The sequence below is a fragment of the Chenopodium album genome, chromosome 2 (genome assembly GCF_948465745.1).
Source record: "Chenopodium album chromosome 2, dcCheAlbu1.1, whole genome shotgun sequence".
NCBI lineage: Eukaryota > Viridiplantae > Streptophyta > Magnoliopsida > Caryophyllales > Amaranthaceae > Chenopodium > Chenopodium album.
Genome location: NC_137835.1, coordinates 80,969,329 through 80,981,790, shown reverse-complemented (window position 1 = coordinate 80,981,790; position 12,462 = coordinate 80,969,329). Strand labels below are relative to the sequence as shown.

The 12,462-nt window shown below is 32.0% G+C and overlaps 1 protein-coding gene across 1 annotated transcript; it reads left to right on the top strand.

Moving 5' to 3' along the window:
* Positions 1-4,720: 4,720 nt before the first annotated feature.
* On the top strand, positions 4,721-7,171 carry LOC145589550 (polygalacturonase 1 beta-like protein 2). Its single transcript, XM_081646167.1, has 2 exons — positions 4,721-5,079; positions 5,175-7,171. The coding sequence occupies exons 1-2, from the start codon at positions 5,020-5,022 to the stop codon at positions 6,984-6,986; spliced, it is 1,872 nt and encodes a 623-aa protein (XP_081502293.1). The 5' UTR covers positions 4,721-5,019; the 3' UTR covers positions 6,987-7,171.
* The last annotated feature ends 5,291 nt before the right edge of the window (positions 7,172-12,462 follow it).

Here is a 12,462-nt window from a genome sequence, read left to right as displayed (position 1 = left end):
TTCTTAGGCTTACCAGATAGAGCGTGTATCTTTTTTTTTTTTTTTTTTTTTTTAAAATTACAACTAGATTAAGCTAATAATTAAGTTAATAAAGTTATCCACAAAGATATTAAATATACAAGTATTTTGCATAAAAAAACATGAAAATAATTAAACAAATATGGGATAACTTTGTGGATAACTTTTTTTAAGAGTATTTTATAACTTTGTGGATCAATCCAATTCCATACTTGTACATCTACTTCATAATAAGACTTGCAATATGCATCGGTATCATTTTTATAATGACTACTACTCTGTAAGAATTATCCAACTTTTAACCACAACACTCCAAAGTCTTACTCCAGTTTTTCATGTTTCATGATGATCAAACATTCAAACCCATAAAATAACTCATGGTTGATCAAAATATCAGTTTATTCTTCCATAAAAAAAAATAAAAATAAAAATAAAAAAAAAATGGTTTATTCATAGTATGACTCAAAATAAATCATCACCAATTATAAAAGCCTTTTAATTTGCTCTAATGACTCAAAACAAAAATTGAATCTTGAATGTGATTGTTCTAAAAAAATAAATAATAAAAAAAAATTTAAAAATAAAAACCATAAAAATTTAATTAGCACATTAATTTTTGTACACCTTTGTTAAAGAACAAAATGATATTTGGGTGAACATAACAACTTTGGTTCCAACAAGTCCACAATTACTGAGCTATTACAAGTAAGTAATATCAGGCTCCATCATGGGCTTCTATTTGATAAGTGGGCCGGATAGCATATAGCCATAGCATATACCCTTCAAAATCTTTGATCCCATAGCATATACCCTTCAAAATCTTTGATCCAAATTATGTCGCTTGAGAAGTTGAGATTTACCAAAATTAGGATAATTGGCTATCATCTCTCATCCAAACTCACTTTCTTAAAAATTCGGTGTTTAAATACGCAATGGCGGATCAAGAAAAAATATTTAACGGGGTCAAATTGCATTTGATAAATTTTTTTGGGGTCATTTGATAAAAAATACAAATAATTTTTTATGTGAGTAAGTAAACAATTTAATTTTGTAGGTTTTTTTTTTTTTTTTTTTTTTTTTTTTTTTTTTTTTTTCTTCATGTTTGGTCATGTGCATCCGCCACTGTATATACAAAGTCCAAAATACTCTCTGACCATTGATATTTTTTTGAAATCAAAATTTATAAAAAGTTGAATATTGTTTGAAAAATCTGACCATATTTAAAGAAATATGATTATATGAAGAATTTTAAGGAACAATGAAATATTATTGACTAATGTCCACTACGGACTATTACGTGGTTACTTACATTGGTATGCCCAGCCAATTTGTATTGGACTTTGGATTGGGCTATTTGGACAATTGGACATTAATTTTGTAAAGGTATCAATAAACAAACTATTTATTGAGATAAAGTGTTTTTAAAGCTTGTTACATTTGATGAATGATGATTGTTGGATCTATAATTTCAAAATTCATCATAATGAAATGGTTCTCCATATCATCATTATTTACTTCAACTACTAATCTTGTGGAACCTTGCTTAACTTATCATACATGATTGATCAGATGTTTTTTATAATATAACATAGTATTGTGTATATAATGATAAAAGAGAAAGTAAACTTTATATAAATGTATGATTATTAATTCATTCTCCTACTATATGTATTGAGACATCATCATCTATTTTCAGCCTGAAACAGCTTGGCCATACTGTTTATATATATATATGTTAGATGATTTAGTTGGTTAAAATTTTAGGTGCACAGAAAGATTATCTCTTAAGACTTGAATTCAAATATTGTTTATATTACTTAAACAAAATACTTTGTATTGATAAACCAATGAATAGAGAAGAAAACAAAACTAACACTTTCAACTTCTACGAAGAAGGTCAGTCATTCAATTACCAAGAATAGCTAATTGGCCTTGTTTATAAATAGTATGTTAAATAAGGGTTTGGGCAGTATCTGCAACCAAAAGAGAGATAGAGTTCACTTCACAAGATTAAATTAAAAGAAGTTCCATCCCAAAATCATAATAGCGATAGTAGGAGGAGCCTTTTATTATTATAGAGTGTTGAACTCTCCCTTCTTTTTCATAATGTGAGACACTTACATGTGTTGTTTTAAAAGTTTATATATTGTTTTGAAAGTTTATACTTTAACATTTCCCTTCACATGTATGTAACTATGTAAGGTTTTCAAAAAAAAATGTAAAGTTTTCTTAAATTTCGTCTCATGTAATGTTTTATGGAGTTAGAGTACTTTATTTTCACTCCCCCTCACATGGACCTCACTCAATGTGGCCGAGTGTACTCATTACTCAAGTCATTAGAGGTCTCATACCATGGGCTTGGCTCTGATACCATGTTAAATATTAGAAAAATAATTCTTTGTATTTCCTCATTGTTTTTTTTTCGATAATATCTTCTCATTCATAGTATTCGGTCAAGTTACAATATATATAGACAAAATCCAACCATAATATTCTTTAATATTTTAACTTCCTAAATTTATTCACAATATCTCACATGTAACTTTATAGTATTATTTATTCTCATAATATCATATCACAATTTACATTCCTATCTTTCCCTCAACATATTATGTTATACGCAACCATAACACTATATTAATTCCTACACTTGAAGTAAATTTTTTGTCATCTTATGGGTGGAGATGCTCAACAACAGTACAGGATGCTTTGCATATTTAAATTTACCCTCCAAAGCTGGAAGGTTATATAGTATGTTATATGCTGACTGAGAAATACGTAGTAAAGAGTAAAGACTAAAGAGCATGGCAGAAAAGATGTGGTAAGGAAACAAAAATGAAAATTCTAATTACTAGTACTTCGTAAAAAGTAAATTCCACTATAAATTTTGTGGTTCATTGATAAAGGATGTACGTGCCCACATGTTCTGCCTTCTTCTGATTCTTGTCTTGCTTTATAATTATGGACCTCTGGAATTTAATTCATGAGTATTGCTTACATAATTTAATTTATAACTGAATTGTACAAACTTATTCAATAAGCATAATCAACCCTACTTACTATTAGTAGTAGAGGTGATCGAGTACGTCCGGTCCCGATTCTAAGAAAATTTAAGTTTGAATTGTAACATTGTTATTATTAATATGTATGGTACAACTCCTTGAATACTATTTTGGTCTTAAAATGCTAGTCTACCCGATCTATAATACCCCATCTCTATTAGACCAGGTTTACCAACAAGAGTTGGCTCAAGTGGTAAGCAACTTGATGTCGTTTAAGGGAGGTCTCGGGTTCGAGTCTCGCCGTATGCAGAAACTCTTATTCGGAGCCTCACCCACCATAAGCCACCGGATGTAGTCGGAGTTAAGCTCCAGTGAACCGGGTGGACATCCTTTAAAAATAAATATTTTTTTTTAAAAAAAAAAAAAAAAAAAAAAAAAAAAAAAACTTTTAGACCAGGTTGATATTAGGTTAGTCAATGATCTACTCAATCTACCGTTCATCACATTATTGCATGTATTCTAGTCAATCAACTTGACTATTTTAAGGCATTCACAATTGTAGCCTTGTCTAAACTCTTCTAGATACAAAGTTAAAAATTGAAACTTGTAAGGAAGCAATGTCAGTTGGTACAAATGGTATTTCTTGAGCTCATAAAATTATCAATATAACACAGTTTTACCTCTAGTTTATTAATTAATCTCATCGTTAATCGTAAAAACTCGTCGTAATTAGCAACTCCGATTCCCGTTAAATATCATGGGTTGTTGATGTCAATAAGCTATACATGCAGTAGTTTATAATTAGTCCCATACTTTGTTAACTGTATGTAGCAGTAGCCCATACTCATCCCACATTACTCTTTATAGAAATAAGTCAAAATTAAGTCAGAAAACTAAAGTGATTCTTTGCTTCAACAATTAGGAGTAAATGTCTCTTGTTTACTTTGTTGCATCTTTTTTGTCTTACTTAATTAAGTAAAAAGCCTTATATATAGGAGGCTGCCTAAAAGCAATCTACTCTCAATAGTAAAACATTATTATTTTCTTACCTTTTTTATGATTTAAAATGTAAAAGAAAACCTAAGGTAAGATCATGATTTAAGCTAGATATTCTTGTTTTATCTTCATCATCTTAGAATAATGTAACTATTGTTACATTTTAACTAAAGTTGCTTATTTGGTTTATTTCTGACTAGTCATTGGCTCATTTAGTTAATAAACTTTTAAATTTAGGTATGGTTAGATTCATAATTTAATCAATACTTTGTAGTAAAGACTTGGTACTAAAATTCAATTTTATCATGATTTGGCATTTTGGCCAATTTCAAATACATTATAGTTTAATGACTTTTTTTTAACAATAATAACGTGGTTTGTATTAAATAAGAACCACCTCTCCCAAAAGTCACAATCTTGTGGCCCCCCAAAGATATAAGAAGGTCCATTTTGTGAAAAGCATGTTTTTAGTATTTGGTTTGAGTAAGGCTAACTTGACAATTAGTATTGTACACAGTAATTAGAGTAACATATATACGAATGGTATAAACTTTTGTTTTCACTCACTTTAACCTTTTTTTTCAATAATCTAGCCTATGATGAAAAATGATTAATTAGATGTTAGGTGTCAAATAGTAGTATATAGAGTATCTAATTTTTTTAATTGATAGAGTAAGGTTAAATGCTTAACAATACGCCACCTAACAGTCACACTAATTAATTTTCTTTCCAACAATATAAATATTAGCCGTTAAGCTAGCCATTTACAAAATCTTTGCAACCCTCCTTTGGAAGGAATCTTTTAATGGATAATTGAAGCATAATAACAAATAAATTGTACTAATCTCTCATTAAAACCTTCTTAAGAAACCTTAATCTCAGTTTTAGAAATCTAGAAAATTAAACAGATAAAATTCTCTCACTACAACAATATATATACATACATTTGTCCCCTTCCATCCTGCCAAACTCTCCATTCAACCTACATCTCATAAAACCAACAATGTCCAAACCACTCAACCTTCACTTGATTCTATTCCTATTCTCTTGTTTGTTCCTACATGTTAGTTTTTTTTCTCCTTTATTTTTTTTTCTTTTTTTTCTTGTATTTTAGTTTGTTTTGTTACATTAATTATTAATGTTATTTTATAAATGCAGGTATCATTTGCAACAGATGAACACAAACAAAATCCATTTACACCAAAAGCCTCATTAATCCGTTATTGGAACACCCACATTTCCAACAACCTTCCACAACCAACCTTCCTAATCTCCAAAGCATCACCCCTCAACGCCGTCGACACCGCCTTTTTTACAAAACTCGCCTCCGAAAACACCCTCAACACCCGCCTCTCCACCTTCTGCTCCGCCGCCAACTTATTCTGCGACTTTGACACGTCATTGCAAACCCACCGCCGTCCCCCAACACCTCCGCACAAAGATGACGCAAACTTTGCCTCCTACAACAATAAACAGTTCACCACATATGGTGGGTCCCGCGTTGGCGGAGCTGATACGTTCAAGAACTACTCGGATAACATCAACATGCCCGTGAACTCGTTCACTCGTTACAGCCCTAATACGGCGGGTCACGGTGAACGGTTCACGAGCTACTCGGATAATGGCAATGTTGCTAATGATAGTTTTAGCAGTTACGGAGCAGGTGCGACGGGTGGATTAGGTGAGTTTAAGAGCTATGAGTCAAACGTGAATGTTCCTAATCTCAAATTTAGTAGTTACAGTTCTAACGGTAATAATCATAAGCAATCATTTAGTTCCTATACTGAGAATACAAATTCGGGTACCGAGGTTTTTACCTCTTATGGTAAAAATGGGAATGGGGTCCCTACCGAGTTTAACAACTACGGTAAGTCCTCGAATATTGTCGGGTCAACTTTTGCTAGCTATGGGCAGTTGGCCAATGCGGCCAATGATTCGTTTAAGGGTTACTCGTCTAGTGCGAATAACCCTCATAGTACTTTTAAGAATTACGGGGCTAAGGTAAGTTCTGGGGTTGAGAGGTTTGAAAATTATAGGGATGAGGCGAATGTTGGGGATGACACATTTCAAAATTACTTAAGGGATTCCACGTCTACCAAAGCGAGTTTTGTTAATTATGGGAAGTCTTTTAATCAAGGGCTTGATAAGTTTAAGGGGTATGGTAAAGGTGCGGTTAATCGTCAAATTGAGTTCAAAACTTACGGTGTTAATAATTCTTTTAGTGGGTATGCTGATAAGAAGGGTGTTAGTTTTACAGGGTATACCCAAAGTGTACCTCAAGGTGGTAAATTGGTAAATAAGTGGGTTGAGGAGGGTAAATTCTTTAGAGAATCTTTGTTGAAGCCTGGTACTGTTATGAAGATGCCTGATATCAAGGATAAAATGCCTAAAAGGTCGTTTTTGCCCCGGGTTATTTCCTCGAAATTACCATTTTCGACATCTAAGTTGGGGGACCTAAGGGGAACCTTCAAGGCCAAGGAGAATTCTACTCTAGAGCGCATTATTGTGAACGCGCTAGGTGAGTGTGAGAGGCCGTCGAGCCCTGGTGAGACCAAACAATGTGTTGCTTCGGTAGAAGACATGATAGATTTTGCAATTTCGGTCTTGGGTGACAATGTGGCGGTCCGGACCACGAAAAATGTGAACGGGTCGGGTAAGCAGGTCGTGATCGGATCGGTAAGAGGGATAAATAGGGGTAAGGTGACAAAGTCAGTATCGTGTCACCAAAGTTTGTTACCTTATCTACTTTACTATTGTCACTCTGTCCCTAAAGTAAGAGTGTATGAGGCAGATATATTGGACAAGAAAAGTAAAGCTAAAATAAATCAAGGTGTTGCAATTTGTCATCTTGATACTTCAGCTTGGAGTGCAGGGCATGGAGCCTTTTTGTCATTGGGTTCTGGGCCGGGCCTAATTGAAGTTTGTCATTGGATCTTTGAAAATGATATGACATGGGCAGTCGCGGATTAATTAAGAAGACATACGGAATTACATAGTACAAAACATGGAAGATCAAATTAATTGTACTTGATACATTGCCGAGGTTGTGTTTTTGTTGTATTTCTAATATTTCACAAGATTTGTACGGAGTATTACATTATATTTATGAGAAAAATTGATTTGCTACCGAGTGATTATTTATTTGAGCGATTTAATTACTGCTAATTTGTAACTAAATCTATGTTCAAATGTTCAATTCTATAGTAATAGTATGATCATAAATTTACTAACATGAATGATGGTGTTTGGAATATTGAATATGCTCATCATTTCTCATATTCATGCTTGGATCAGAGGGCAGTGACTGATTATTTCTAGCCCCACAAACAACTGCTAGACTGCTAGCAGGCGTGTACTCTACTATATAATCATGCCAATTATATATTTATCCTTTGGCAACCTCTGCCCCAAAATTAAGCTAAACATTTCATACGTACCGGCTCATCTTTAATCTTGTTCACATTTATTAAATTGGGCTGAACTGAAATGATTAGAGTTGAATTGAACTGAATAGATTTAAAATGAATATTTTATGAGAGAATGAAATTAGGAGCTGAACTGAACTGAAATTAAGCTGAATTGAACAGACCCTAATTTACACATTTAATTACATTACGATCAACATCACAAAATTAATTTTATGCTAAAATCAAATTTGAAACAAGTTATAACAAGATCTCACTTAACGGTATTCATCATAAAAATTCAACTATCTTGACTTTGGCACTATGTTCAGTATTGAGAAGAGTAAAACTAGATTCCACATGCTACGAAGGGCCTGTTCTCATACATTTATTTTCATTTCAGTTCATTTCAGCTCCTAATTTCCTTCTCTTATAAAATATTCATTTTAGTTCAGTTCAGTTCAACTTAGTTCATTTCAGTTCAGCTGATTTCATTCTATTAGAACAGGCCCAAAGTATTTTATATCTTTTGGTCACATATATAAAAGTGAGTCCAAATTTCATAAATAGAGTTAGTACTTTGTACAAGTAATATAGTACTTGCACTTAATTTAGGGCGGAAAGTCGGACAGCCATTATGTTGTAACTTGTAAGTGACCCAATGACATGAGCAGTACTTTACTACTACATAAAATTTCCCCTTAATCTCTACTACTCATAAAAGGGCAATGTGGTGCTCAAAAGATCATCATTTTTTGGGTTTGGAGGTTGGGGAACATAATTTAGCTCCTGCTATATTTACAGATAATAACTTACAGGAAAAATTAAATGGATAACAATTGGCAGAGTATTATTAATATCAACCCTGTTTCTTTTAATAATTGAACTTGCAAAACTTGATTTTAAGATGCAGTTGGTGTAGTGTCCTTATGTAGATGTGATTTTTGGATAAGGTATAAGAACTTTTCAGCTAATCCATTTAATATTTCATTAATTGTCTTCCCTATCTTCACATGACCAACATGTATTACTCCCTAGAATTTTTCTCAAGAATTTAGTTTTTACACAATGATAGAATTATGTATCTTTTAAATCTAGCTTAATGATGTTAAATCTGATACACCTTAAAACGATGTGTGAGAGTTGCACGATATTTGCCTTTACGGCTTATATAGTTATATGTTTCAAGCTTCATCTAATTGGTTGTTCTAGTAGAGTAGTAGTCCATGAAAAATTAGCTAGATCATTTGGTGTATCACACAATGCTCGTGATGACATCTACTAGAGCTAGTGTAGTAATTCAGGTCTTCAAACGACCACTATAAAAACATCCTTAGGGTAGCATAATTTTTGGGATTTTATTCCATTTATGCTACTAACTATTTCTTTTAAAAATTAAGTTCTACATGTTTAACTACAACTCATAACGCCTAAAATAATCAAGGTGTTTTGAAGATATTTCTCTTCTATATATTTCTTATTCACATTTTCACTTTGTTTCATACTAACCTCTCCACATAATAATCTAATCTTTATTGACATTATGTTTGACTACGCTTCAAACATTAATTAATTAGTTGCTATTTTAGTGCCTAAATAAATGTAAGCAACGTTAGTATTTGTTCTTAGACTAAGTCAGTAGTTAGTTGAGTTAGTGGAGTCAAGAGTGGACTATGTTTATCCACTTTATTTGTTAGTTGCTTAATTCTAGCTAGTTTAGTTTTTTGGTTTGTAAAGGCTATATATTGGCCTAACTTCTTTCTCTTTGATTAACGAATGCAAGCAGTAGCTTTTGATATCAGTTTTGTTTATCTCCATTAATATTATTATATCACTTGAGTCTTAGTTTCAACACATTATACTCCGCAATAGCTTAAAGCGCACGGTGCAGTGTGTGCATGATACACTGCACGCTCTTACGGCACTAGCACAGTACACCCTCCGCACAACGACGCAATCACCCGGGATTACGACCAGTAGTAACCGGACTTCTCGATCTCTTTTGACATATATATCATTCCACGGCATATAAAGATTAACTAAGAACTGCTCATAGTCATATAGCTTTCGCTTTGCACTACCATGAAAAGCATGCATGTACATAGACGACAGAAGTCCCTTAGAAAAGAAGTAAAGCACAAGTATCAATAAAGGATGATCGATATATTCGCAAGTACGCGTATGATTGCCAATAGGTGCTCGTACGTTAGACGTGTCTAATTTCAGAATAAAGGAATTTGGCATGACAAAATTGACAATGTAGTTCAGTGTTATACTATCATCGATATTGTAAATATACCCTAGCTAACTAGCTTTATTCCTCCATATATAGTGCGCATGTATGGACCGACCCCTAACATCTAGTGTACGTGTACTATTTACTAAGGTTATACTCAGTAGTCAGTACCTTTTTTTTTCTTTTTTATCCCTATATATATTATATACTTCCTCGGTTCTTTTTTACTTGACCCACTTTGACTTTTACACTATTCACCACCCCTCCTTTGACCGTGTTTTGTGAATAATATGTAAGGAAAAACATATTCATGTTGGATCATTTTGAATTCGTCTCAATAAGTACTATCATAATTTATAATTTTTATATTTTTTTTACTATGGAGAATTAAAGTTATTGACCGTTAAATTTTTGCATTGGCAAGCGCGATAAAAGAAACAGGTCAAGTAAAAAAGAGCAGAGGAAGTAGTACGGACAACAAATTCAGCCTTTTTATGACGTGAAAAGCATGTAATTCCACCTGTTGTGTCTTATTGGTTAAAATGTCCATTGATTAAAGATATACTAGCTACCCATATTAGTTAATTTGCATGTTCGGACTGGCCCAATCCAAACACAAGCCAAGCCCAAGATCATCTGTAGATAGCTAGATATATTTCGTATAAAGAATTTGGATACAAATTCTTCTATGGACTCTGGTCCATTTAGAAATAGGTGGACCACGTCTATACTTTTGAACATTTAGTAAAAGAAATTGAACAATTGCAACTTTTGAACATTTAGTAAAAAAATCCAAAGATCGCTAATTTTGAACATTTAGAAAAAATTATCTGAAAATCGCAATGTATCGCGCTTATACTTATGAACATTTAGTAAAAAGAGAACAATTGCAAATTTTAAACATTTAGTAAAAAAAATCATAACATCGCAAATGTTGAGCATTTTGTAAAAAATCTAAACAATCGTAATGTACCACCCCTGTACGTTTGACCATTTACTAAAAAAATCTGAACAATTGCATATTTTAAACATTTAGTAAAATTTAAAAAAAAATAAATATCCGAACATCGCAATTTTTGAACATTTAGTAAAACAATGTGAACAATCGCATAGGTTTTTAGCGAGAATGAAGTTTGTAGCGTAAATTGACCGGTGGTCCAGCTACATTAGTTGTATGCTTGCACCATGGTTCACAGTAGACTTATTAAGAATTAGTTTTGCGTAAGCGAGTATACAATACAGTGACATAAAAGGATGTGCGCAATTTGGCGTTCTCATGACCCAATAGGCTCAATTGGCCCATATGGGCCATATCAGATTGTTCTTGTGCTGGTCATTGGCATCCAAGTTTGATATTATAAATTTTAATTAATTATAACGAGGTGCATTTCTTTTCCTTTTTTTTTCCCCCCTTATTGGGATATAAATTCAAGATCTCTTTGTTAAAGTCTTTTACATAATATTTTAGAAAATCCCAAAAACATGTGAAATGAAGACTATAGGGAATTTTTCAAATTCATTATTGAAACATTTTAGGTAAGGTTAGGGGTATGGTCAAGGCTTAAGGAATTTTACGTGACTTTTCAACTTTTTACTAAACTCGTTAATCAAAGATGTGAAAGGTACTCATCACTTCTGGGTTTGGTTTTTGGGTAATTTATTCAAAAGTAATAAATATAAGAGGAATAACAACAACAACAACAACAACAACAACAACAACAACAACAACAACAACAACAACAACAACAACAACAACAACAACAACAACAACAACAACAACAACAACAACAACAACAACAATAATAATAATAATAGTGAGTTTGGTGGGGACCATGAGATGAGACATATATTATATTTAAATGTAGTTTTTTGTCAAAAAAAAGGAAAGTGTAACGGTTATTAAAACACGTCCGCATTTGATAAGTGTAAATGTGTAACATACATTTATTGAAACACCGATGGAATAATACTATAAAAAATTCCTAACTAATACTCAATATTCTATAAAGTGTGTACTTTAATACAGCTCGCATGATGATAGCCCGTATAAGATTCGAACTCATGACCTTTGTATCGATCATGTTTGCTTTAATACCATGTTAAAAAATTAACTCAATCAAAAACTTAAACTAATGATTGAAACTTATTATATACTTTATCAAGTTTATGCTTAACATTGCTTTTTGCATGATTTAAGCCATTTTTTATTCAAATTTCATGTTAAATGAACTAATATAGTTGAAGTCAAAATATTTTCCAAGTAATTATTTTCCTACTTAGGCCAACCAAGCATTGATCTTTTTTTGAAGTCAAAATATGTTTTTCCTACTTTTCAAGGCCAACCAAGCATTGATCTTTTTTCTTTCAATAACATGCATCTCAATAGTTTATTTATTTCTATCAAAAATTATCATAAACAATTTGAATATTCAATCCTAATGGGTATTATAATAAGGATTTAATCATTCTTTTTTAGGATACACCACTATGTTCCTCTTCACTTATATAATAAAGTTTTTTTTTTTTTAAAAAAAAAAATCAATTCTTTTACCAAGGACAAATCAAATAACAAAATTTAAAAAAAAAAAATTCGTAAGGTGAAGTTACCTATCAATTAATCCACTTACCCTCACAAAATTTTCGTTTTCTTAGTCATCTCTCAGTCTCTCTTATTATATGATTTATATCCACTTTGTTTTTACACCCACCCACTCTTTTACATTATTTTTCTTTACTTTGATGAAAGCCCGTGCGATGCACGGCTTTTATCTGTAAATCTCATGTAAGGATTTTTTTTTTTTTTTTT